The 27,394-nt window shown below is 38.1% G+C and overlaps 1 protein-coding gene across 4 annotated transcripts in view; it reads left to right on the plus strand.

The window, feature by feature from the left end:
* Positions 1–27,394, plus strand: part of MYO6 (myosin VI) — a 157,643-nt gene that overhangs the window by 102,392 nt on the left and 27,857 nt on the right. For all 4 annotated transcript variants that reach the window (XM_087443791.1, XM_087443792.1, XM_087443793.1 and 1 more), the window contains exons 15-23: positions 301–373; positions 1,939–2,066; positions 4,821–4,916; positions 5,170–5,343; positions 9,214–9,252; positions 10,910–11,003; positions 23,982–24,112; positions 24,208–24,285; positions 26,084–26,213. In XM_087443791.1, the coding sequence (XP_087299917.1) occupies positions 301–373; positions 1,939–2,066; positions 4,821–4,916; positions 5,170–5,343; positions 9,214–9,252; positions 10,910–11,003; positions 23,982–24,112; positions 24,208–24,285; positions 26,084–26,213 (943 nt within the window). The remainder of the gene's footprint in view (positions 1–300; positions 374–1,938; positions 2,067–4,820; positions 4,917–5,169; positions 5,344–9,213; positions 9,253–10,909; positions 11,004–23,981; positions 24,113–24,207; positions 24,286–26,083; positions 26,214–27,394) is intronic.

The raw sequence follows: 27,394 nt of genomic DNA on the forward strand, positions 1-27,394 counted from the left end.
TCTCTATTTGTGCATAGCTGCTCTGTGTATTTCAAGAACAGTGTCCTTAATCTGCAGGAGGGAACATTTCCACATATGAATCTTCTGTTGGCCATTTGGTTTTTGATTTCACATTGCTTTAGTGGCAAGGATTTTTCTTCCCTAATGTTTTGTAAGACTCCTCGGCCCCTGAACTAGTTGTTATGAACCTTTGTACTTGACTAATCAATAAATGTTATAATCAGAAATGGCACAGAACATTCAATCCATTTTATATCGTACAGTATTTCTCCATCTAGGATTATGATTATTTCATTTTAGGAACAAGAACTCTATCAAAAAGAAGGTTTAGGTGTTAATGAAGTACCTTATGTGGATAATCAGGACTGTATAGGTATGTATATTTTTTGCTCCACTTTTGGGAAATGTGGGAAGATAGAGTGAATGCTTTTACTAGTAATTTTCTATGCTCTGTGATTGATATTACTGGTTATGAGACTTGAAACTGTGGTATTTGAGAGAGGTTTTACTTCTCTAGTATTTTAGGAAGTTATTTTTCCTACCAAGGCATCAAATTCAGCTATGTCGAGAGTTTTCCTAAAATTTCTTCTATTTACTGTGATGAGTATTTTCTTACTTAAACAACTAACATGTGAATAAGGTAAGAAAGTAACTAAGTTGCTTAAGCAGTGGAGGGATTTATCATCTCACGTGAGGAAGTCCATAGTTTAGCCCGGCTCCAGGGAGGTTGGTCAGGGTTTGATTTGGCCCTGTGGTTCTGTGCTTCTCCTGCTTCTCTTCTCCTCTGGGCGTCGGCAGCCCCCTCTGGCCGGTTGCAGATTGGCTTCGGAAGTTCCACGTGTAATATCTGGATAATTGCAGCAGCAGAACAGGATCTCTGTTTTTCTTGTTCATTATTATCACTAAAGAAACCTTTCCTGTGGCCACCTAGCTAGTGCTCAGTGTTCTTTTTCTTTCCCATCTCATCTCTAAAATCGACTGTTGGGCAAGCCTTGTTTTGAAATCCAATTTGACAATCAAGTCAGTAACTCATGTGCTAGATTTGGACAAGATACTATTATATGACATTAGTATAACTTTTCATTAGTATGACTTTACATTAGCATAACTTTTCAAAGCACTTGCACATCCTACCTGGTCCACTCAGCATTCCCTTCGCACACCATATCCTTTCTCAGTCCCGTGTGCCATAGCCTGTATGGTTTGATATCTTGGTTGGCTGGAACTTCTCCCCTTCCATTTATCTTTCAGCCAACTTCCACATACTTCTACACCTTTCAGAATACTCTCATTTATAGCTTAGTTCAGCATGCCCGCCCCTTTACTGCCACTAATTGCCCAAGAAGCATCATTCTCTGACCAATGCAGTCAGAATCTTGATGTCTCTTCATATGTCCTGTGACTTTTAGAGTCTGTCCCATTTAACAGTTCTTATATATTGTATTTAAGCAGCTTACATTTTACAGTTATTTTGTAAAGGCAGGAAATTTGAACAACATGAATGGAAGGAGCATAAAAATGTGCTATTACTGAAAGGTTTTGGTGGAAAACACGTAAATTGATATCTATAAGTGGTATTAAAAAGCAGTGCATACAAAAGCTTCTGTAGTTTTACTTCATTTTGAATATAGATATCATCTGGAAGAGGAGGAATTTCTTTTCCCTTAGCCTCTTATCCTGGCTTACAATTGGAATGGTTTATATTAGTCACTTTCTTTATGGAGTTTTCTAAAACCTATATTAAATGTATTACTTCCTAATAAATTACCAGATTTGAAATAAAATCCATCTGTTCTCTATAGCTTTTGAGAGAATACTTATAGAATCATCTGTTATGTTGTTTCTGGGCAGTCCTTGAAATTTATGATCAGTAAATTGTTCACATATCTTCAAGATGTTCTATTTTTTACCCTATAGTATTTTGATTTTTTGAAATAGATTTAATTGAAGCAAAATTGGTGGGAATACTGGATATTCTGGATGAAGAAAATCGCCTTCCTCAGCCGAGTGATCAGCACTTCACATCTGCAGTTCACCAGAAGCACAAAGACCACTTCCGCCTCACTGTGAGTTTGCCATTCCGAATTGAGACCCTGGTGGAAGAGAGACCTTGAAGAAGATGCATTAGGTGTTAGATACTAGATAATTAGAAATTAGAATCATAAGTTATGTAGGGATTAGAGAAACTATAATTTATCAAGCCATCATCTTCTGTAGATGGGCATTTAATTTTATATATATATAATTTATATATATATATTTTTTTTATGATGATCTGTCTAATCAAGGCTCTTTTAGCTGGATAGAAAGTACATTTCAGCTATCTAAAATGTAGAGAAAGATTTACCTCCTGTTTTTATGTTCTCCCTTCTGAGCAAAGTGGCCATCGGTTGCTTTGTTTGTTTTATGTAAGCTTGTTCACATTCCGGGTTAGCACCTGGAGTCACAAGCAGCCGTCTGTCTGTGCATTGTAAGAGCAGCACTGAAGGCTATGGCCTGACTGGTGGAAGCAGCCCATATTAGATGGTGATCAGCCAGTTCATTTTGATGCCCTTTCCTAAGGTTTTTTAAATGAAGAATACACTAAGAGGGACATAGAAGCTGAAACAATGGAAGAATTAGCTAAAGGGAAAAACAGACACAAAGAGCAGTAGAAATAAATAAGTGCACTTCTCAAGAGGCCAGAAGACATGTTTCCCTGAACTGCCGTTGGGTCATAGAGCTGTGCTTGATCCTTGCAGTGATGAACAGTAGAGCCATTCTCCAGGAGGCTGGACTGTGCGGCTGTTGAGATGTTTCTTGTGTTCACCTAATTCTGTTTATCTTTACATGCAACCGTCATCACCTGAGTAACACAAGCACAGCTCCGACCTTGTCCCCAGAGAGAGCCTGACTAGCACAGAGAAATATGGGTGTTAATTTCATCCATGAAAATAAGTACTGCCTCATCCTACAGAGAACAACAAAGGAAGGAAGAAGGAAGAAGGAAAAGAAAAGAAAAGCTGCTTAGAGTTGCAAGTGCCTCGCATTCTTTTTATGTTTTGAGATTTTAGTGTAGTGTAACAGTTGTTGCTTTGATGGATCCAGGAGCTTAAGTTAATGACAAGTGTTCTTGTTTCCATACATCGTTAACGAAATCAAGAATATTCCTGAAAAGCTGATGTAATTTTGTTAACTCTCTCTGGGGACTGGATCCCACAAACACCTGCTCCATTGACTTGGCGTTCCTCTGTATCCCTAAATATTTCTTGTAATGTGGAGCCTGTTTCTCATACTTCAGTGGAGATAGAAGTAAAACAATACGTGTCCTCAACAAAACTTTTGCTAAGACTGCTAAGTCCTATTTATTTGCTGCTCATCGGTCTTTGTTATGACCAGCCTGTGGATGCCTGGTTACCTTTTCCATGAGTACTGATTGCTAGTGAACAAAATTGTGACCAGGGTCTCAGAGACCTGTAAGTCTAAGGACAGCAAAATAAAGCATCAGGAATGGGCTTCGGTTGCTTTTCTCAAGGAGAACAAGAGCAAAACACTAAATCCTAATTTGTATAGACCATAACTTTTCTTGTATTTCTTTGGAAATAAAACAGATAATCTTTATTGAACACTTAGCATGTACCAGGCACTGTTGTAAGGTTTTTAATTGAATTGTTTTATTTAATCCTCACAACAGTCCTCTGGGGGTAGATCGTATTAGTATCCCCATGCCAGAAATGAGGAAACATGCATGGAGAGGTTCAGTGACCTGCTGTGTATAGCACAGTAAGGAAGAGGTGGCTTTGGGGATCAGGCCAGGCAGTCAGACCCCAGGCGCTCACTCTGCTTCATGCTGGTCGTTGCCTCTCATAGAGAAGAGGCTTTGTGGTGTGCTCACTCTCTGGTCTGGAGACAGCCTGGTAAGGGTCCCGAGTCTTAGCTTTTTCATTTCATTTCACTTTTAAATTTTGAGTGGATTCTTTTTTTTTTTTTTTTAAAGATTTTATTTATTTATTTTTCCCCCCAAAGCCCCAGTAGATAGTTGTATGTCATAGCTGCACATCCTTCTAGTTGCTGTATGTGGGACTCGGCCTCAGGATGGACGGAGAAGTGGTGCCTCGGTGCGCGTCCGGGATCCGAACCCGGGCCACCAGCATCAGAGCACGCGCACTTAACCACCAAGCCACGGGGCCGGCCCGTTGAGTGGATTCTTAACCTTAGGTTATTTTGAGGGTCAGATGTGATCTTTTACGTGAAAGTATTTTGGAAACTTTTAAATATGATATAAATATGAGATATTATAATTAGATAGTGCAACCCTAAAATGATTTAGTTTCCTTCAGATGGATTCAGGCTCATGTGTCAACATGTTAGGATGTATGGTTTAAAACGGTGGGAGAGTCCTATGCTGATGCCAGGTGTGTTTTTAGAACAATGCTTCTCAACCTTGGCTGCACCTAGGAATCACCTGATGTAAATGGTCTGGGCTTTGGGAGGTTTACAAGTTCTCCAGGTGATTCTAATAGAGCAGCCAAGGTCGAGAACCAGTACTTCAGGTGTAGGCAGTTAACTATAACATGCCCACTATGTTTTGCATGTGCTTCTAAATAGTATTATTTTTTTTGTCTTACTCCTTTTTTCTTTCCTAAGAGATTATAACCAAATATTTGCTTGATTTCACTGGCGCTTTAAGGCTCACTAGATGTTTAAAGAGCACCATGATTTTGAAAAATGTGAAAATTTCCTTTATAATTTTAAGTAATTTACATCCCAAATGTTTTCTAAAGGAAATTATGTAATATTTTTCTGATACTTTATTAACTGATGTTTGTATTATTTTTCAGATTCCTAGAAAATCTAAGCTGGCAGTTCATAGGAACATCAGAGATGATGAAGGCTTCATTATTAGGCATTTTGCAGGGGCAGTGTGCTATGAAACAGTGAGTATAACTTTTACCAGGAGAAAACCAGTTGATTAAAGCTGTGCTGTACAATATGGTAACCTATAGCCATGTCTGACTATTTAAATGTATATTAAATAAAATTTAAAATTCAGTGCCTCAGTGCACTAGCCGCACTTCACTGTATGGTACTGACCGTCCACCTTGGCTGGTGGTGCCTGTGTTGGACAGCAGTGTTAAGGGATATTATCATGAGATGGACCGAATCATTCCTGTTTGCTTTATTTTTCAGACCCAGTTTGTGGAGAAGAATAATGATGCTTTACATATGTCTCTTGAATCCTTAATATGTGAATCCAGGGATAAGTTTGTGCGGGAATTATTTGAATCATCCACAAATAACAACAAAGATACTAAACAAAAAGCAGGAAAACTTAGCTTCATCAGTGTGGGGAACAAGTTTAAGGTATTTGTGTTAAATATATTACTTGAATTTTTTTTTACTGCATTTTAAAATAGAATATATTGCTTTATACTCTACAGTGGATAATGCAGATCACTGTCAGAAATCCCATGAGCTCATGAGTGAGGTTCAAGAGCAGACCCTGCATTGTTGATAGTTGTATGCAGAAATAACATAAAATAGACATAGAATTAAACATACAGAAGTTCTTGTAATTTTATGACTGTGTTATTTCCTGATGCTTAACATATCTGATTGCTTCTCCTAATGTTCTTGCTTCTGGCTTACTGTCTGGTTGACCTTCAGACCTTCTCTTTCCCACATGTTTTCTGTTTCCTTCCTCATTCAGCAGTTTTGTTTTAGCTGGAGTAGTCCAGCTCGGGATGGCTAGAGAGGACTAGTTGAGTTGAGAGAGGAAAAGCAGGCACAGCCAGGGGCTTCAGGTAAATGATCACCTTCGTGGACTCCTATTTATAGCTTGGCTGCCATGTTAAAAAGAGCCTGTCTCAAGTTAATGATTCAGTTTGTAATTCATTTTCAACGTGTTTTCTCTCACAGTGCATTATGGATGTGCATATTACACTAAAATTTGGTTAAAGCTTTTAATTACTTCTGCAAAAGATAAGTGCTCTGTGTGGCAGATCCTTCAAATTGCTTATTTAACATTGAAGAACATTTCATTTATTTTATTAATTTTGGATCATAAATTTATTCTTTGAGGTCTGACAAGGAATTGTCACTTGATGTGTCTTAGAAATGGAACACTACTAATTGATTCTTATTGTTGAGTGTTTAGCATAGAGAAAGATAATTTAAAAACTTATGTCACAAGTTTAAGGAATACAAAGTTATAATAAATAGAATTAATTTCTCTCTTACACATTTCCACAAAACGTTGTTGTTGTACTTACAAGAAAACTCTACTTATACTTTTCATTATATATACTTTAAATATTAAAAAAGATGTAATTAGAAACAATATTTAAGTATCATAATACTATGATACTAATAATATAAGCCTTTTGAAATCCCTTGTGGATTGAAATGGGCTCTAAATAACTAACTTGATAAAATCATGTTTATAAAGCTAGGTTTTTAAATTAAATTAAATTTAATTTTATATTTATCTATTTATTTATTTATTTATTTTTGTGTGTGAGGAAGGTCAGCCCTGAGCTAACACCTGCCAATCCTTTTCTTTTTGCTGAGGAAGACTGGCCCTGAGCTAACATCCGTGCCCATCTTCCTCCACTTTATGTGGGACGCTGCCACAGCATGGCCCAACAAGTGGTGCGTCAGTGCACGCCTGGGATCCGAACCCGGGCCGCCAGCAGTGGAGTGCGCGCACTTAACCGCTACGCCACGGGGCTGGCCCCCAGCTAGATTTTTTTAAAGCTTAAACATAAATATAGGAGAAAGCTTATACGACATTTTCAGGTAACTGAATAGAAAGGCTTTAACTTTGTTATAAGTTATATTCATTAATTGAGTTCCTAATTCTCTTGAGCAATATTTTTTCTCTTATTTGGATAGTCTTAAATTCCTGGATAGACATGATAACAGATTGGTTTAAAATAGTACGATAGCCTCTATGAAATGGATATCAGTCATTAATTTTCCTGCTGCAATATTAGAGTAGTATTGCTGGCAAGAACGTACTTGAAATGTTAGACAATATAAATAACAACAAAAACATTCTTTGGGGCGGGCCAGGTGGCATAGTGGTTAAGTTTTCACGCTCTGCTTTGGCGGCCCGGGGTTTGCCGGTTCAGATCCTGGGACCTATGCATCGTTCATCAAGCCATGCTGAGGCAACGTGCCACATAGAGCAACTAGAAGGATGTACAACTGTGACATACAACTATATACTGGGGCTTTGGGGAGAAAAAGGGAAAAAAGGAGGCAGGTTGGCAACAGATGTTAGCTCAGGGCCAATCTTGTTAAAAAAAAAATTCTTAAAATTCTTTGAATCAAAGTATTCTTTTATATTGAGACTTGAAATGTCTTAAAATTGCTTATATGCAATAAGATGTGTTTTGCACATTAAACTACTGAAAGCTATAACTGAGTGACATTATTAATAAAATTGCAAATATGTTTTTTATGAGATACTTTGAAATGAAATATTAACAGTAATTCTTAATTTTAAATATAGTAGAATAGTTCGTTAAATTCAATTCAGGTCATGTGAAGCAATAAAACAAAGCAGGCTAGCATTTACAATGATACTTCAACTATCCAGCATCACTGAGAACCAGGGGTTTTCTACTGAAGAGTGACATTTTTCAGGTTATTGAAACATAACCCGTTTACTGTTAGTGTTTTAGAAAAAGTAATCCTTTTTGATGAGAATCTTTTCTGTCATTATCTACCTGAATATTTGTATGCTTTGAAATAAACATAAAGTACACATACAGTGAGTCGCCAAGGCTGTTTGCCCGTGGGCCTTATGGTCCTTGACTGCTGCTCGTTGATAACTGACATTCTTCCTGGGTCTCTCGGATGCTGTTAGTTCATTTTTGCTGCTTCTACTTTTCTGACTTACTTTATCTCCATTTTTTTGGAGAATACTGTGCTTAGTCTGTGGATTAAGAAGCATGGACTTTGTGACAGTTTTCTTTCCAAATTAGTAGCTCTTCTACTTACTTTTCATTTGTGTGGTGGTCCAGATTGATTAAGGTTGTCAGAACTCTGTCAACTAGATAAGTGGGTATGACTGTATTTTTTTAATCCAATGACAAATTCGCTTCGTCTTTGTCACTTAAGCCTATGATGTCTGAAGTATGCTGCAGTATCGCGAGTGAAAGAGTGAAGTTTGGTGTTAGGCCTGTGTTGGAATCTTGGCTTTGCCATTACTGGCTCCATGATCTTGGGCAAGTAATGTTTCTCTTTGGGCCTCAATGCTTTCAATTGTAAAATGAGGCTAATAATGTATCTTTAGTTAGAATTGTTGTGTGGATTAAACATGATAATGCCCTTGAAAAGTTTTGAGCAGTGCCTGACTCACAGAAAGCATTCAGTGAAGTATACCAATTACTAGTATTATTAAATATAGCTATGATTAATCTAATATGTTAATTTAAGAATTAACACCCTAATTTATCTTTTGTAAGTAGTACAATAACTATCGTAGTATAAAATTGGTATAAGCATTTTACATAATTTACTTTGCAGAGAACTAAAACAAATGCATGATTTTAATATACTGAACCAGAGTAAATGATAGTAACTTAATATTATTAAAAACAGGAAAAGCATAGTAACTTGTAATGTTCATTGTCAAATTCTTTTTGAGAAAATTTTCCAAGCTTTTAAAAATAATTGAAACATTTTAAAATAGTAAAGGAGGTTTCTACAGCTAGGCAGGACAATTTCGTTTATGATAAGTGTTATATAAAACAATCCTAATATATACCACTAGTGTATATTTTAAACATGTCTTCATTCTTAATGGAGTGTGACACAAACTACACCCAGCTTGCCACATACTCAAATACTGCTCCGTTGATCTCTCATTGATGCATCCCCTGCATTTTCATTTACTTCCTTCATTGCCTGTACCTTTTTTCCCTCATTCACCCCACCTGCAAGTGTGCATGTATGTTTTTTAGTATCGCTAATTTTCAGTCTTTTAATTAGGTAAGTTCTATATAAGTAAAATAAGTTATTGTCCTTGGCATTATATTAGCCATACGTTTTGCATGTTATTGTCTGTTAAAAGAGTTTGTGGACTAGAAGTTGTTAAATTGTAATGTGTTATGTGTGGATGTTATTGAATGTTATTTTATTCTAATATTGGAGAGCTAATAGTAACTTATGACATTGTGTACTTTTGCTTTTTGAAATAATAAAGTGATTTCCTTTCTTCTACAGACACAGTTAAATTTGCTTCTGGATAAACTTCGAAGTACTGTGAGTATACTTTAAAAAAAAACACCCGAGTTTTTAAATGGTCCTCTTAAACTATTACTAGTAATCATTCAAATAAGCAGGGTAAACCTGGAATAATTCGAAATTCATTTGAAACCAAATTCCTTCATTGAAAAAAATTAGTTTTTAAAATGGTTGTTGTTTTGGTTAGGTTTATTCTGAAGAAAGGTCAAATTTTCTGTGAAGTCCAATTATTTTATAAATGTATAGCATTCTCTGAATGTTATTAAATTAAGATTATCCTGTGGTTTCAGGAAAGTGAAAGTAATTAATTATTATGGAGAAGGAAAATGTATTTTTTTAAGATTAAAGATATGTGTGTAATTTATTTTCATTTTATTACTCTAGTAGTAACATTGTCCAACATGTTACTACTATCAACAATGTTGATATGGGAAAAATGGACATAATATTTTTATGCCTTGTTATAGAAGCAGTATTTCCAAAGAGACTTTTCCTTAACTGGACATTTTAGTGATTCACTCTGTTATTTAATGAAAAATTTACCATAGAAAGAAATTTGATATGAGGGTTGTATAAATAGGGCATGATTCCAGGATGAGACTTATTCTTTAAAAAAACCACAGAACTTAACTGAGTACTCTTCTTTTTCAACTAGTCATTTTGAAAAGCCAAATATTTAATCTGTTGGTGCTATTATTGCTTAATTTATCGTTAGACTTACTTTTGGAACCATTAAGAAATTCTTTTAAATATCCTCATTGTTTACAAATATTTTTCTCTTAAGGACCAAACATCTTTTAAAACCAAGTCTGATGAGGAACGTATTTTATTTTTATCATCCAAATGTATCTTTACTGTAAAATGATGAGATTACTTTCGTGATTTAAAAAAAGAAGGCATTTCTAAAAAGTGTTCTAGAAGTGTTTGCATGAGCATCATTGCTGAACTGAGTATTCAGTTTTGCAAGGTGACTGCTGTGAAGGAAACAATTATTTGGATGTGTATTAGCTCCTAGTACATCAGCGTCAGTACCCAGCAGTTTCATTGTATACGTATCAGTGTTCTTCCTGCCTCATTCAACATAATCTGAGAACTGATTCCAAATGACTGCCTTTAAGCTTTTTAAAACATTGTTTAACAAACAAAACTTTAAAATGTGCAGTGGTGCAGCTTAGGGACTTACTGTATATCTTGAAAGTAGTATGATGAAAAAGGTTGATTTTTTTTTTTTTTTTTTTTTTTACACTTTGGCCTAAATTTTAAGAGGTATAGTTTTATTTAGTCCTCTTGTCATAGGGCAATTTTCTTATCACAAAAACATAGCATATAAATACACTTAAATGTAGAATAAAATCATATGTATGTTAGCCTGCAAAATGTGTTGTTTAAATATATTAAAATATTTTACATTTAAAGACTTTTCTTTTTATAATAACACTATTTTGGGCACTCAAATCTAAAATGTAGTGTTTTTCTAATACTATTAGTATATAATGCAGAAATTCATTCCCAGCTTTAAATTATAAAAGTATGCTAAGAAAGTTTTAAAGTTCCGTAGTGTTTATATTTTACAAGAGGTTCACATGTTAATGGCAATATTTTCTGAAAGTTGCTGGTTTTTGTAGAAATAAGAATGCTCTATGTATTGTCTTTAAAAGTACCTTTATTCCCCTAGGGAGCAAGCTTTATTCGTTGTATCAAACCTAATTTAAAGATGACAAGCCACAACTTTGAAGGTGCTCAAATTTTGTCTCAACTTCAATGTTCAGGTATTTCCATATTTTTATAATCTGTATCAGTGTGTGTCAGGAGTCTTAGCTCATCTACAATTTAATATGTACAGTGTTTTCAAATAATTCACAATTATCTTGATTATTATTTTTTTAAGAGAGATTGTATTTATTTATTTATTTATTTTTTGCTCGAGGAAGATTCGCCCTGAGCTAACATCTGCGCCAGTCTTCCTCTATTTTGTATGTGGGTTGCTGCCACAGCACGGCCGCTGACAAGTGGTGTAGATCTGCGCCTGGAAATCGAACCCGGGCTCCTGAAGGGGAGTGCACCGAACTTAACCATTAGGCCACAGGGCCGGCCCCTATCTTGATTGTTTTTTTTTCTTTTTTTGTGAGGAATATCAGCCCTGAGCTAACGTCTGCCAATCCTCTTTTTGCTGAGGAAGACTGGCCTTGGGCTAACATCTGTGCCCATCTTCCTCCACTTTATATGGCACGCTGCCACAGCATGTCTTGACAAGCGGTGCGTCAGTGCGCGCCCGGGATCCGAACCGGCGAACCCCGGGCTGCTGCAGCGGAGCGCGCGCACTTAACCACTTGCGCCACCCGGCTGGCCCCTATCTTGATTATTTTTAAGTGCAATAAGATTTTTATCTTATATTTTCTTTAATTATAAGAAAAGCGTGGCTGGCAAGTTATTTGAGCAATATTGGGGTATAGTACATCATCAAAATAAAATTTATAAAAACCCCAGCTGCAAACCCAGGTCTCCCTTAAGTGGAGTGCTTTCCTATGGCCTGCTCAGTCCAGCAGTTCATTTCTCATTCCCCACATAACTGGGTCATGAGGTAGGTTCTGGTGTCCTTGCTTCCCACTCCACCACTTGTGAAAAATGAAAACAGCACAATGCCCTCGGCTTCTGTGGACCTCTCATGCGTTTGGTTAAACTGTCACTTCCTGCCTCTCAGCCTGCCACCTTCCAGCCTTGCTCAGTCACAGAAGTCTTCGGCACCAGGCTCTCTGTTTTCCCTTTCCTCCACTCCTGCCCATACTACCCCTCCTTCTCTCAGGGCTTCAGTCCTCTCGCCTCTTGATCTAGCTGAGGCGTGTGACACTTTACCTTAAATTCTCCTGCCTCTCTGACTTCTTACTTTGCTCCTCTCAGAGGTGGATTTATTATAAAGCTAAGGTCGCTGAAGCTTCAGGGTCCCTCATTTAAACAAGCTGCTTCCAAAGCTCTGCTCCTGATTTTGTCTTCTTTTGTAATTTTGTACTTTTTTTCTTAAGGAGCCCTCCCCCAATTATATAAGCTTCAGACCCCCGCTTCTAAATCTGGATCTACCCTTGACCCCTCTCACAAAACTTTAGCTGTTGATGAATCTAATTCTGTCCTTTCTCCTCATCTGCACAGATAAGGTAGGTGAGACAGATTGGCCCCTTATAAATTTAGAATCACTAACCTTTAAGGGCTCTCCGACCAGCCCTGCCAGGTTTCCCCGGTCAGCGTGTGCTGTTTCTCCACGGAGACCAGTCAGACTCACCCTGCTCTCCTCAGATCTCCCAGCCTCTGCCAGCAGACAGCCTCACCTCTTTACTGAAAAACCAAAAGCTTCACCTGTCTGCTGCCAAACACTTCTGCCTACTGGCCCAAGCTTCCCTGCCATGAAGAAAGTGGGAGGCGCCTCTCTTACTAGTGGAGACTCTAGTTCTTTGGAATCCATCTGTTCCTGCCTTCTCATGAATCTTCAGTATTGATTATGTATATTGAACCATTCCCGTTGAAATGGCTCTCTCCCATTACTATTTAAACATGCTAAAACCTTGTCTTAATTCCCTCCGACCCACCTGACCCACATTCCCTTCCAGCTTACCTCCCCCTCTTGCCTCACTTTTTGTTCTCCAGTTTTTCCTTTTCTGTCCAGGAACAGTCTATTCTTGCTTTTTCAGTTTCCTGCCTTCCACTTGCTCTTTAACCCAAGAGACTTCAGCTTCCATCTTGATCAGTCCAACAAAATAATTCTTGATAAGGTCACCAGGGATTTCCTGGATCCTAAATCAGCGTTCCTTTTGCAGTGCTTATCTTAGTGGACTTCAGAGCGCATTTGACTCTGACCAGTCCCTTCAACATGTCTTTTCCTTGGCTCCTGAAACAGCATATGTCCCTGCTTTTCCTTTGAATTCTCTGGCCATTCCTGACTCCTCTACGGGGTCTTCTTCTTCTACCTGGATATTATTTGTTAGAGTTTTTCAGGTTTTAGGTTAGGCCTATTTTCCTTCTCATTCTTTATCAATGCTGTCCAATATAACTTTCCATGGTGATGGAAATATTCTGTATCTGTGTTGTCCAATATGGTAGCCACTGGATTCTTGTGGCTTTTGAGCACCTGAAATGTGGCTGGTATGTCTTAGGTACTGAATTTTAAATTTTATTTAAATTTTTTAAAATTTAAATTTAAATAATCACATGTGGCAAGTGCAACTACAGAGCATGTGGCTAGTGGCTGCCATATTGGACAGCATAGCTATATGTTCTATATCTAAGTCTCCCCAAGTCCCTTTGATGTGACCTCCTAAACAGTGTATCTTACCCCAGATTTATTGAGATATAATTGACATATAATGTTGTGTAAGTGCAAGGTGTACAATGTGTTGGTTTGATACACTTATATATATTGCAGAATAATTACCACCGTAGCATTAGCTAACACTCCCATCAGGTCACATAGTTACCATTTCTTTTTTGTGGTAAGAATATTTAAGATTTACTCTCTTAGCAAACAGTGAGTTTTAGTACTCCCTAATTGAAGCTGTCGCCATCTTTCACCTGGCTTTTTGCTGTAGCTTCCTAAGTATTCTCCTTGCATCTGCTCAGTCTGTTCTTCACATACACCCAGAATTATTGCTTTACCACTCAGATCTGATCATGGCCTTTTACTGCTTAAAATGCTGTAATGGCTTCTGATTATTATTAGGGTAAAGAGCAAAATCCTAGTAGCTTATGAGGCCCCTCATAGGCCGGCCCCACGTGTCCCTGGCCCTGTCTCTTCCCACTCCCCCTTCTATCTGTGCCCCAGCCACACTGGCCTTTGTTTAGTTCTTTAAACGCTCCATATTCTCTCCTATCCCAGGGCCTGTGCACATGCTGCTTCCTCTGTTTGAGAAGCGCTTGCCTCACCTTTGTCTTCATCTTTCACATCTCAGCTTGGTTGTCATTTCCTTATGAAAGCCTTTATTTGATATCCCTAAACAGGAAGGGGGCTTGAGTAAAGGGTGCCGAGCATCTTCATTTCACAGTCATATATTTTATATATATTTGTATAATTATTTAATTTTTCCTTCCTCTAATCTGTAAACCTCTTTTTTTTTTTTTTTTAATTTTTTGTTTATTGCAGTAACATTGGTTTATAACATTGTAAAAATTTCAGGTGTACATCATTATACTTCTATTTCTGCATAGATTACATCATGTTCACCACCAAAATACTAATTACAACCCATCACCACACATATGTACCGAATTATCCCTTTCACCCTCCTCCCTCCCCCCTTCCCCTCTGGTAACCACCAATCCAATCTCTGTCCCTATGTGTTTGTTTATTGTTGTTATTATCTACTACTTAATGAAGGAAATCATACGGTATTTGACCTTCTCCCTCTGACTTATTTCACTTTGCATTATACCCTCAATGTCCATCCACGTTGTCACAAATGGCTGGATTTCATCGTTTCTTATGGCTGAGTAGTATTCCATTGTGTATATATACCACATCTTCTTTATCCATTCGTCCCTTGATGGGCACTTAGGTTGCTTCCAAGTCTTGGCTATTGTGAATAACGCTGCAATGAACACAGGGGTGCATGTACCTTTGCAAATTGGTGTTTTCAAGTTCTTTGGATAAATACCCAACAGTGGAATAGCTGGATCATATGGTAGTTCTATCCTTGGTTTTGAGGACTCCCCATACTGTTTTCCATAGTGGCTGCACCAGTTTGCACTCCCACCAGCAGTGTATGAGAGTTCCCTTCTCTCTACATCCTCTCCAACACATGTTGTTTCCTGTCTTGTTAATTATAGCCATTCTGACGGGGGTGAGGTGATATCTCATTGTAGTTTTGATTTGCATTTCCCTGATAGTTAGTGATTTTGAACATCTTTTCATGTGTCTGTTGGCCATCTGTATATCTTCTTTGGAGAAATGTCTGTTCAGGTCTTTTGCCCATTTTTTAATTGGGTTGTTAGTTTTGTTGTTGTTGAGATGCATGAGTTCTTTATATATTTTGGAGATTAAGCCCTTATCAGATGTATGGTTTGCAAATATCTTCTCCCAATTGTTAGGTTGTCTTTTCGTTTTGTTGATGGTTTCCTTTGCTGTGCAGAAGCTTTTTAGTTTGATGTAGTCCCATTTGTTTATTTTTTCTATTGTTTCTCTTGCCCGGTCAGATGTGGTGTTTGAAAAGATGTTGCTAAGACCGATGTCGAAGAGCGTACTACCTATGTTTTCTTCTAGAAGTTTCATAGTTTCAGGTCTTACATTCAAGTCTTTAATCCATTTGGAGTTAATTTTTGTGTATGGTGTAAGGTAAGGGTCTACTTTCATTTTTTTGCATGTGGCTATCCAGTTTTCCCAACACCATTTGTTGAAGAGACTTTCTTTTCCCCATTGTATGTTCTTGGCTCTTTTGTCAAAGTTTAGCTGTCCATAGATGTGTGGGTTTATTTCTGGGCTTTCGATTCTATTCCATTGATCTGTCTGTCTGTTTTTGTGCCAGTACCATGCTGTTTTGGTTACTATAGCTTTGTAGTATATTTTGAAATCAGGGAGTGTGATACCTCCAGCTTTGTTCTTTTTTCTCAGGATTCCTTTAGCTATTTGGGGTCTTTTGTTGTTCCCTATAAATTTTAGGATTCTTTGTTCTATTTCTGTGAAAAATGTTGTTGGAACTTTGATAGGGATTGCATTGAATCTATAGATGGCTTTAGGAAGTATGGACATCTTAACTATGTCAATTCTTCCAATCCAAGAGCACGGAATATCTTTCCATTTCTTTGTGTCTTCTTCAATTTCTTTCAGAAATGTTTTATAGTTTTCGGTGTACAGATCTTTCACCTCTTTGGTTAAGTTTATTCCTAGGTATTTTATTCTTTTTGTTGCAATTGTAAATGGGATGGTATTCTTAATTTCTCTTTCTTCTACTTCGTTGTTAGCGTACAGAAATGCAACTGATTTCTGTATGTTGATTTTGTATCCTGCAACTTTACCATATTCGTTTATTACTTCTAAAAGTTTTCTGGTGGATTCTTTAGGGTTTTCTATATATGAAATCATGTCATCTGCAAATAGTGACAGTTTCACTTCTTCCTTTCCAATTTGGATCCCTTTTATTTCTTTCTCTTGCCTGATTGCTCTGGCTAGGACTTCCAATACTATGTTAAATAGGAGTGGTGACAGTGGGCATCCTTGTCTGGTTCCTGTTCTTAGAGGGATACTGTTCAGTTTTTCACCATTGAGGATGATATTAGCTGTGGGTTTCTCATATATGGTCTTTATTATGTTGAGGTACTTTCCTTCTATACCCATTTTATTCAGAGTTTTTATCATAAATGGATGCTGGATCTTGTCAAATGCTTTCTCTGCATCTATTGAGATGATCATGTGATTTTTGTTCTTCATTTTATTAATGTGGTGTATTACGTTGATTGATTTGCGAATGTTAAACCATCCCTGCATCCCTGGAATAAATCCCACTTTATCATGGTGTATAATCTTTTAACGTATTGTTGTATGCGATTTGCTAGTATTTTGTTGAGGATTTTCGCATCGATGTTCATCAGTGATATTGGCCTGTACTTTTCTTTTTTTGTTTTGTCCTTGTCTGGTTTTGGTATCAGGGTAATGTCAGCTTCGTAGAATGAGTTAGGAGCTTCCCCTCCTCAATTTTTGGAAGAGTTTGAGAAGGATAGGTATTAAGTCTTCTTTGAATGTTTGGTAGAATTCACCAGGGAAGCCGTCTGGTCCTGGACTTTTATTTTTGGGGAGGTTTTTGATTACTGTTTCGATCTCCTTACTGGTGATTGGTCTATTCAAATTCTCTACTTCTTCTTGATCCAGTTTTGGAAGGTTGTATGATTCTAAGAATTTATCCATTTCTTCCAGATTGTCGAATTGGTTGGCATATAGCTTTTCATAGTATTGTCTTATAATCTTTTGTATTTCTGAGGTGTCTGTTGTAACCTCTCCTCTTTCATTTCTGATTTTACTTATTTGTGCCTTCTCTCTTTTTTTCTTGGTGAGTCTAGCTAGTTTGTCAATTTTGTTGATCTTTTCAAAGAACCAGCTCTTGGTTTTATTAATTTTTTCTATTGTTTTTTTGGTCTCTATTTCATTAATTTCGGCTCTGATTTTTATTATTTCCCTTCTTCTACTGATTTTGGGCTTTGTTTGTTCTTCTTTTTCCAGTTCCTTTAGGTGCATTGTTAGATTGTTTATTTGAGATTTTTCTTTTTTGTTGAGATAGGCCTGTATCGCTATAAACTTCCCTCTTAGAACCGCTTTTGCTGTATCCCATAAATTCTGGCATGTCGTATTTTCATTTTCATTTGTCTCCAGGTATTTTTTGATTTCTTCTTTGATTTCTTCGTTAACCCAGTCGTTGTTCAGTAGCCTTTTGTTTAATCTCCATGTATTTGTGGCTTTTCTGATTTTCTTCCTATAGTTGATTTCTAGTTTCATACCTTTGTGGTCAGAAAAGATGCTTGGTATTATTTCAATCTTCTTAAATTTATGGAGACTTGTTTTGTGGCCTAATATGTGATCAATCCTGGAGAATGTTCCATGTGCATTTGAAAAGAACGTGTATTCTTCGGTTTTTGGATGGAATGCTCTGTATATATCTACTAGGTCCATCTGTTCTAGTGTGTCGTTTAAGGCCAATGTTTCCTTATTGATGTTCTGTTGGAATGATCTATCCGTTGGTGTAAGTGGAGTGTTAAAGTCCCCTACTATTATTGTTACTGTCTATTTCTGTTTTTATGTCTGTTAATAATTGCTGTATATATTTAGGTGCACCTACATTGGGTGCGTAGATATTTACAAGTGTTATATCCTCTTGTTGGATTGTTCCCTTGATCATTATTTAATGCCCTTCTTTGTCTCTTTTTACAGTTTTTGTTTTAAAGTCTATTTTGTCTGATATGAGTACTGCTACCCCAGCTTTCTTTTCATTGCCATTTGCGTGGAGTATCTTTTTCCATCCCTTCACTTTCAGTTTGTGAGTGTCTTTAGGTCTGAAGTGTGTCTCTTGTATGCAGCATATATATGGGTCTTGTTTTTTTATCCAGTCAGCCACCCTTTGCCTTTTAATTGGAGCATTTAGTCCATTGACATTTAAAGTAGCTATTGATAGGTATGTACTTACTGCCATTTTTTAACTTTTTTTTTTTTTTTCCCTCAGTGTTGTAGTAGTCCTTCTCTGTTCCTTACTTCTTCTATACAGAATTGATGGTCACTTTAGTTTGACCTCTGTCTGAAAGCTGTACTCTTTAACTCCCCTCCTCCCTCCTTTTATGTTTTTGATATCATATCTAACCTCTTTTTTGTGCATTTGTATCCATTTCCCTCTTATCATGGAAATAGATAATTTTTCCTATTTGTGGTCTTCTCTTTTCCCCTTAAATCAGTCCCTTTAACATTTCTTGTAGCACTGGTTTCTTGGTGACAAACTCCTTTAATTTTTGCTTATCTGGGAAAATTTTGATCTCTCCTTCCATTTTGAATGATAACCTTGCTGGGTAGAGTATTCTTGGCTGTAAGTTTTTTTCTTTTAGCACTTTAAATATATCGTGCCATTCTCTTCTAGCCTGTAAGGTTTCTGCTGAGAAGTCAGCTGATAGCCTTATGGGGTTTCCTTTGTATGTAACTTGACATTCTCTTGCGGCTTTTAGGATTCTCTCTTTATCTTTAATTCTGGACATTTTGATTATGATGTGTCTTGGTGTGGGCCTCTTTGGGTTTATCTTGTTTGGGGCTCTCTGTGCCTCCTGTACCTGGATGTCTGTTTCCTTCCTTAGGTTAGGGAAGTTTTCATCTATTATTTCTTGAAATAGATTCTCTGCCCCCTTGTCTCGCTCTTCTCCTTCCGGGACACCTATAACACGGATGTTAGTGCGCTTGATGTTGTCCCAGAGGTCCCTTAGACTGTCCTCACTCTTTTGAATTCTTTTCTCTTTTACCTGTTCACCTTGGGTAATTTCTTCTAGTCTTTCTTCCAGCTCACAGATCCGTTCTTCTGTATCCTCTACTCTGCTTTTGAGTCCCTCTAATGAATTTTTCATTTCCAGTATTGTATTCTTCATTTCTGATTGGTTCTTTTTATATCTTCCATTTCTTTGTTGACATTCTCACTGAGTTCATCTATTCTTCTCCCCAGATCAGTGAGCATCCTTAACACTCTTAGTTTGAACTCTCTGTCAGGTAGGTTGCTCATTTCTGTTTCACTTAGTTCCTTTTCTGGGGTTTTGTCCTGTTCCCTTACTTGGAATGTATTCTTTTGCCTCCTCATTTTGCCTCTTTCCCTGTGCTTGTGTCTACGTATTAGGTAGGTCAGCTACGTCTCCTGCTCTTGGATAGGTGACCTTATGTAAGTGATGCCTTAGGAGGTTTCCAGTGTGCTTCTCTCAGTTCTCAATGTTCCAGGGGTGACCCCTACGTGGGCTACATGTGTCCTTCTATTGTGGCCTGTTAGCTCTCCCTATAGGCGCCCAGGGAGGCTGAGTTATGCTCCTGGCCAGCTGTTGTAATGCTCAGCTGTTTGTAGTTGTTGTGGGCCCTTCAGTCTCTTTATCAGGTGTGGGGAGCCCCAGCACAGTTGGCTGTAAGTTCTAATACCACATTTGTGTTGCAGTATTTCTTTTAAGTGAGTAGGCCCCCAGCGTGGCAGGTTGTTAGGCTCAGGACCTTACAATTGCTGTAAGCCTCTAGCCTATTAGGTCTCTTGTCAGCTCTCTGAGGATTGCAGCTGGGTGGGGCTGGCCTCAGGCACGGGAGCACCCAATTGTTTCAGGCTTTGGAAGGTGGGGCAAACCTCCTATGTGGGTCTTTGAGAAGCACAAGTCTTCTGCAGCTGACAAGCCCTGTTGCCCACAGGTCCACACACACAGTCAACACAGTCCTGCCCCGTGTGAGCGCCCCGACCCCCAAGCGGACCCAGTCTCTCCACGGCGGGAGCCCCACACACCCCGCCACCACCCCACACTCTCCGCCCGCTCCTTGTGCACACCGTGCCCCACTCAAGTCGGCTCAGTTGCCAGGCTGCAGAGAATCCAGTCACCAATCTATGCAGGCCCACACGTTGCCTGAGGGCTTGTTGTTGGGTGGGGCCAGTCTCTAGGGTGGGCTGCCTGCCCTGGCTGAGCTGGATTAAATCGGTGCTCTAGTGGGTGGAGCAGACCCTGGGCCAGCAGGCCTCAGGGAGAACTCCAATGGCGTCTGTGTCAGCACGCTCACACCAGGCCACAACAATGGCCGCTGCCAATGTCCCAGTCCCTGGAGAGGTCTCACCCCTCACCGAGATGCACTCAGGGCCTATTAGGTGAGTCTCTTTTCACCCCAGCACTGTACACCTTTCTTTCTGGTGATTTTAGGATGCTTTCTGGAATGGGTGAGTTTGTGCGCGGGCCCTTTAAGAGCCAGTTTTAGTTTCTTTGTGAACCGGGTTTTCTGGGGGTGCTACCCAATGCTTTAGTAGCAGGCAAAGTCAGATATTATGCCACTGGTGTCGATTGTGCTGGGTCCACAAAATGCCCACAGCGAGGGCGCTCCCGGCTCAGGGCCCCGCGCCTCCAGGGAGGCTGCGTACCTGTGAGCTGCTCCCGGTGGCCGTGAAGCTGGCGGCTTGTGAAGGCGGCGTTTTTCCTCTCCGGAAGGGAGTCTCTGCCTCTTCCACCCCAGTTAGGATTGTCCGTTGTCGCAGGAGTTCCTCTTATCCAGTTTTCAGTTCTGTCTCAGGGGTAATTTTTCCACGAGTAGTTGTAAATTGGCTGTGTCCGCGGGAGGAGGTGAGTTCAGAGTCTGCCTACGCCGCCATCTTGACTCCTGATTCCTAATCTGTAAACCTCTTGAGGGCAGACACTGGGTCTGCACATATATCCCTGCACCCTAGCAGTGCAAGGCGTATACTAGACTCAGTAAATATTTGTTGAATGACGTGCACAGTCTAGCAAATCGGAAGATTTGTTTGTGAGTAATTTTAACAAATACTGGAAAGTTAGATAATTCATGTCTGCTGTATTCCTACATACAGTATAGATGTATTTTTATAATATTTTCTTCAGATTGCTTTTACTTCATGTTACTTTGTCTTTTTTTTTTCTTTTAAATTTCTCTTTAGGATTTGTTTAGCCTAATAGAACAGAGCATTTGTTTCCTAAGTGAGCGTTTAGTGTCCTGGAAAGCCAGGCATGTGCTGGTTAAGCTGTGCGCACTGTTAGAGTAGCGGGTACGGGCTTCCTGACGCTTCAGCCAGGACTCCCCTTTAGGTGAGCAGTGCACTTCAGCATGTAAGATGCATTGGCACTTTAATAGATGAAACTGATGCATAACAGTTTGATTCTTCTTAAGTACTAATGATAGTGAAGTGGTATAGAATTGGTTCTAGTCTTGTGGCTAGGTAATAAGAAAAAGCAGAAAATACCAATAACTGGTAGAAATAAAAATATTTATGAAGGGCCGGCCCCGTGGCTTAGCGGTTAAGTGAGCGCGCGCCACTGCTGGTGGCCCGGGTTCGGTCCTGGGTGCGCACCCACACACCACTTCTCCGGTCGTGCTGAGGCCGCGTCCCACGTACAGCAACTAGAAGGATGTGCAGCTATGACATACAACTATCTACTGGGGCTTTGGGGGGAAAAATATTTATGAAGCTTTCTAAAATAAAGACAATTAAGATTTCAATTCTACTTTGCCTGTCCATTTCCATTATTTTTTTCCAGTTTAAGGAGAATTAATTAATTTAGGACATCTTTTACTAAAATTACTATCTTCTGATCAGCCAACACCAGGGTAAAGTAGTGGAAGGTGAAAGAAGGCAGGTCTTCTTCCTCTTTGACCTTGGGGCTGGCTGCCTGTCTGGTAGCAAAGAGGGATTCTGGCTATAACCAGCCAGGACTGCACCACGAAGCCCCTCACCAAACTCCCAGAGGCAGAGCCAGGTCATGGGAATTTCTAGAAGGAAGAGTGCTGGGTTTGGTGATTTTTATTTTTTAGCCATCAAAAGATCTTGAGAGTAAATGAGCTTCAAGAGCTGAGAAAGCAGCCATAGACTTGGTAATTTGTAAAGCTTTATGAAATTATTAATGAACTTCTGGGAGCCAGTTCAAATGTTGTGTTCAGCTACAGGGCAAGCAAGGGCCTCAGAAGGGGCCAATGCATATATTTCCAAGGGTACTTTATTTGATATAAATGGGCAAAAATTGTGCTAGTACCAACCAGACCTTACTTTTAACTTCTCCAAGCAGAGCCTAGAACTAAATATAGTTCTGGAGATTCTTTCTGTAGGAACAATTACCTTTATGTGTTTCATTAATTAGTATTAAAAATTATAATAGTTATATATGTTCACTGTAACAAAAATGAAATAGTACAGAATAATATAAATAAAAAGTCTCACTCACTTTTCAAGGGTGACCGCTTAACTCTATGTCTTGGATATACTTTTTATACTGGTTAGATAAAGCTCTGTACTATTCTTTTAAATTAAAACATCATATTCTGTCATATGGCTGTAACGTAATTAATTGATATTTAAGTTACGTCGGGTTTTTTCCTATTCTAAACAATAACTCAGTGGACATATGGATGTTCTCTATGCATATCTTTGCCCACATGTGTGACAGGTTGTGGGATGGATTCATAGAAGTAGAAAGTACTGAGTCAAAGGGATAAATATTTCTAAGTTGCCATCCAAACTTGCCGCACTGGTTTACTCTCCCACTAAGAGTAGATATGTGTGTTTTCCTGTACTGTCATCAAGCTTGAGGACTATTGGTGTTTTACACCTTAGCCAGTTAGATAGGTTAAAATTCAATCTGACTGCCCAGAAAGACTATCTTTCCTATGAGATTATTTTAAAATAAAAATCCACTCAGTTTTTTATATTTTAGAGTTTCATATTGCTAATTTAAATTTTTGACTAGCAGGAATTTATTTTGGTATAAGGAGTGATGTAAGGATCCAATGTTATTTTTGTTTTCTAAGTGGCTAACCATTTGTCCTGACACTTTTTATTGAATAATCTTATTTTCTCTGTTGATCTGAATAGTGCGAGAGACTGCAATCCAGGTCTTTTGTAAACAAAAGTTCTGGCATTTTTATAGTTACTGAGCCTTTCCCTGACTATTTTACACTTTTCCTGATGTGAAAATCTCACATTGACTCAAGGCTCAAGTTAACCACTTTGTAATAATGAGTTATACTGAAGTTGGATGTTCATCCTATAGACTCTACCCCAGTAGACTAATTTCTTTGAGAGGTAGATGAAAAGGGGATCTTCATAGTGAAATAGTGAGCTCTCCTTTATTTTCCAATTGCTTTGTTAATCACTGGTGAGAACTTGGGAATGTGTTTGACTACTTCTTGGGGACTCTGTCAGGAATCTTACTCTAAAATTAACTTCAGGACTTGGAAAGTGGCCTCCTGCAGGCCTTTGCCTTATATACTGTGATTGTCACACAGAGGTTTCAAGCAGAAAAAAAGACACAAACTAGATTTGAACTTTCTAGAGACCGGTAGTTTGTCTCTAGAAAATGGTTAGTCAAACTAGGTTTAGATGAAGTTTGGCCACAGTAGTTTTGGGGGGTGGTGGCGGTTAAGTTGGGACATATTGAATATAAATATGATATTTCCTGTGTAATATTTCATTGCTGATGATTTCTGTACATGAACTTGTAAAGTTGTTTGATCATTTGCGAGTTCCTTTTGGGCTCTGCAGTGACTGCAGTAACGTGTGTTTTTGTGCATCCAGGCATGGTGTCTGTCTTGGACCTGATGCAGGGTGGTTTTCCGTCACGAGCTTCCTTTCATGAACTCTATAACATGTATAAGAAGTATATGCCAGACAAACTTGCAAGATTAGATCCAAGGCTATTTTGTAAGGTACAAATACCACCTAAGTAGAAATTTCTCAACAATAAACTGTCTTTCTTATTAATTACTAGTTGGCATTTAACTTTTTAACTTTTATTTTTCAGGCTCTTTTTAAAGCCTTGGGCTTAAATGAAATTGACTACAAGTTTGGGTTAACAAAAGTATTTTTTAGACCTGGCAAGGTAAATACGTTTTTGTTTTAAACTTGAACATGATAGTTATGAATAATTGGGGTCAGTGAATATTTTTAAGTGTTTAGTGATTTGTATTATTCTTCAATTATATGATCACTGACAGCATGCATGTATGTGTGTGTGTGTGCATGTGCACACACAGTTTCCCCACTTGTGAGAAGTTTGCCATGTGTAATGCTCTATACAGTTTTTACATTTTTTTTCAACTTTGGAAGTATTGGAATCAGACCATTGTTTAATTGGATTTTTTTGCTTAAATAAGGGTTAAATAGAAAAATACTTCTGTTTTAAAAAAGTTGAAAGCTTTTCTAAAACACATTAATTCAGTCTTAAATAATTAAAAATTTCATAGTGCTTTTGAGTCTTCGTGGTGAGAACAAGTTCAATTAGAGTATGATAGATGTGTAAGGTATAGGAAATTGGACTGGGGTTCGTGCTGACTTCTGTTAAACCCTAGAATGAATAAATGTATAAATACTTTTGTATGTAACATAATTTTCTTAGGCTAACCCCTAGGTTAGTATTTACAGGTTCTTTTACTAGGTTCTTGTACAAGACTGAGTTATAGAATATTTCATAACTAAATATATACAATACAGAAATACCTATATGCTAGTTACAATCTGTTTGTAATATTTTCACCATTCCTAACTTCTTTAATATTGATTGAATAATTAATTGCATCTTCATAATTTTAAACACAATTGTTATTATATAATACCAACCGTACTTGTTTGATTTAGCAAAATCATTAATAAATATCTCTAGTGCCTTGAATTCTAAGTTAATCATAATAAATGGATCTGATTTCACATTTTGTGGCATGAGATGAAATCTATGTAATGCGTTACTGATGTATGCACTTCCCTGTGAATATTTTTACTGCAGAGGACCCATATCTATAAAAGAAAAAAAACTAAGAGAAAATGAATATATAAATATTCATAATTGGCTTAGCTGTAATCATACATGTCTATCATAAACTCGACATTTATTTCACAACTATAGTAATTATTCTAGAATTAATAGCCTGATAGAGAAAGCACTTGGTCTTCTTTGCCTCCAGAAAAATTAATCAGAAGGATATGTTGAAAGCACAAGACAGATTATCTTTAATCTCATTGTTACCTTTAATTTAATTTTTATTATAAGAGGCCGTTATGTTGGTAGGTGTGTGACATCCTCAATATGTTGTAGTGAGATATTTGTAAAGGAGAGAAATCATTATGTAATTTGGTGGTAGATTGTGAAAATAATGCATTTTATTCATTAATAACCTAATAGCTCTTTTATTTGTTACCTGCCTCTTAGTAGCAATTTTTGATCTCTGACCAAAATAGGGATGGGGATTGGGAGAGACAGATAGTTTTGGTGGTACCTGATAGTATATTGCTGCCCTTCACTTGTCAGGAGACACACACAGCCATCTGAGAATGTGATTGAGCCAATTTAGAGATGTATTAGCCCTTTTTTCATTCTTTTTTCAATAAAACCTTTTTTGGCTAACCATCTGTAATTGTCAGTTAAGATTTCTTTTCTACTTTTATTATTGAATCTGCTAACTAGCAATGAGTAACCCACCCCCGTAACCCTCCAAAAGAGATCCTGAAGGAAGGAAGAGAAAGGCAGCAAAATGTATTCCCTGCTGGGACATGTTTGTGTAATTGGCTTATGACCGTTTCCAGAAAGTTCGATTTCGGATTTGAGTTCTAGTTATTTTGTATCTGTCTGTGTGTTTCTACGCATTTATCTTTTGATACTGATATTAAATTATTTTATTTCCTAGTTTGCAGAATTTGATCAGATTATGAAGTCTGACCCTGACCATTTAGCAGAGTTGGTTAAAAGAGTCAATCACTGGCTTGTCTGCAGTCGATGGAAGAAAGTTCAGTGGTGCTCACTCTCAGTCATCAAATGTAGGTGTTTTCTTTCACACCATGATCTGTAGTTATTTTGGAAATGAGCTGGTTTGTGGAGTGTTCTAAAGTCTGTCTCAGTGCTGAGTGCTGAGCAACAGGGCCTATGTCTGGTTTCTCAACACCTCACATGTAGTATGTGATAAATTAGTATTTGTGGACTTTTAAAATTCTTTTGAATGTATAATACTTATCTTCTTTATCTGAATGTGTTCTAGGAGAGTTAATTTCATCATGTCCTAAACGAAACAGAACTCACTTTCTTGATTCTTTCCTCTCTCTCTCCTCCATTGCCCATGCCATCCCCCGATCTCAGACTTAAGCCAGAACTTTTCTCTTTTCCCTGCATGACGTCACTAGTACACATGTGAAAAATTTCAAGATTGTGTTTGTCTCTCCTTTCTTGTCCCTTCAAATGTTGTCGGTTGGCAAACCCTGTTGGTTCCTCCTCCAGATTACTGCACACTCTTTCCTCTTTATCGCCAGAGCTTAGTGGAGCCCCTCTTCTTAATTGACGTAGTAGCTTCAGTCGCTCCCAAATGGCTTTTCCTGGCCTTTCAGAGCTGTCTTCCCAGAGTTTTCTCTCTAAACTAAGAGGCTTCTATTAAGGCTGTCCTTTAATAAGGGCGAAGTCTGAAGTCTAAGAATGTCTTTCAAGACCCCGTGGAGTGGGGTTTCAGCTTCCCTTTCCAGCCTTTTCTCCTGCCACTGCTGTTTTACACCCTGTTCTCTGACACACTAGGGTGAGCTCTTTTGTGTGTGTTTCTGCCAGGTTGTAGCAACTACTTATCTCTGACCCAGAACAGGGGTGAGGGGCAGAATATTTTTGGGTTACCTGAGGGTCTATGGCAAACCTTTAATTGTAGGGAACTATTGTCAGTAACTTGATTAAATTTATAATCCACCCCCCCCATACTCTCCAGAATACCTGGAGCAGTGAAGGACATGAAGAGGATTCAGTAAATTGTTCCTTATTAATATAAAAATAAAATTTCGTTGACCTAATGAAAAGGAACCATACAAACAAAGATTATTATTGAGATCTTTTGTTAGACCACTGTGACTATGGATAAAAAGAAAACTATAATAAAGAAAAAAAGATAGCAGAAGCTCATTTTCCCAGTAAAATATACACGTATTTGTCACCGTAGTTCAGTTCTTTCAGCTTTATACCTTGCGTT

The sequence above is a fragment of the Ceratotherium simum genome, chromosome 19 (assembly GCF_057802395.1).
Source record: "Ceratotherium simum simum isolate JZ-2026a chromosome 19, ASM5780239v1, whole genome shotgun sequence".
In the NCBI taxonomy this organism is placed as follows: Eukaryota; Metazoa; Chordata; class Mammalia; order Perissodactyla; family Rhinocerotidae; genus Ceratotherium; species Ceratotherium simum.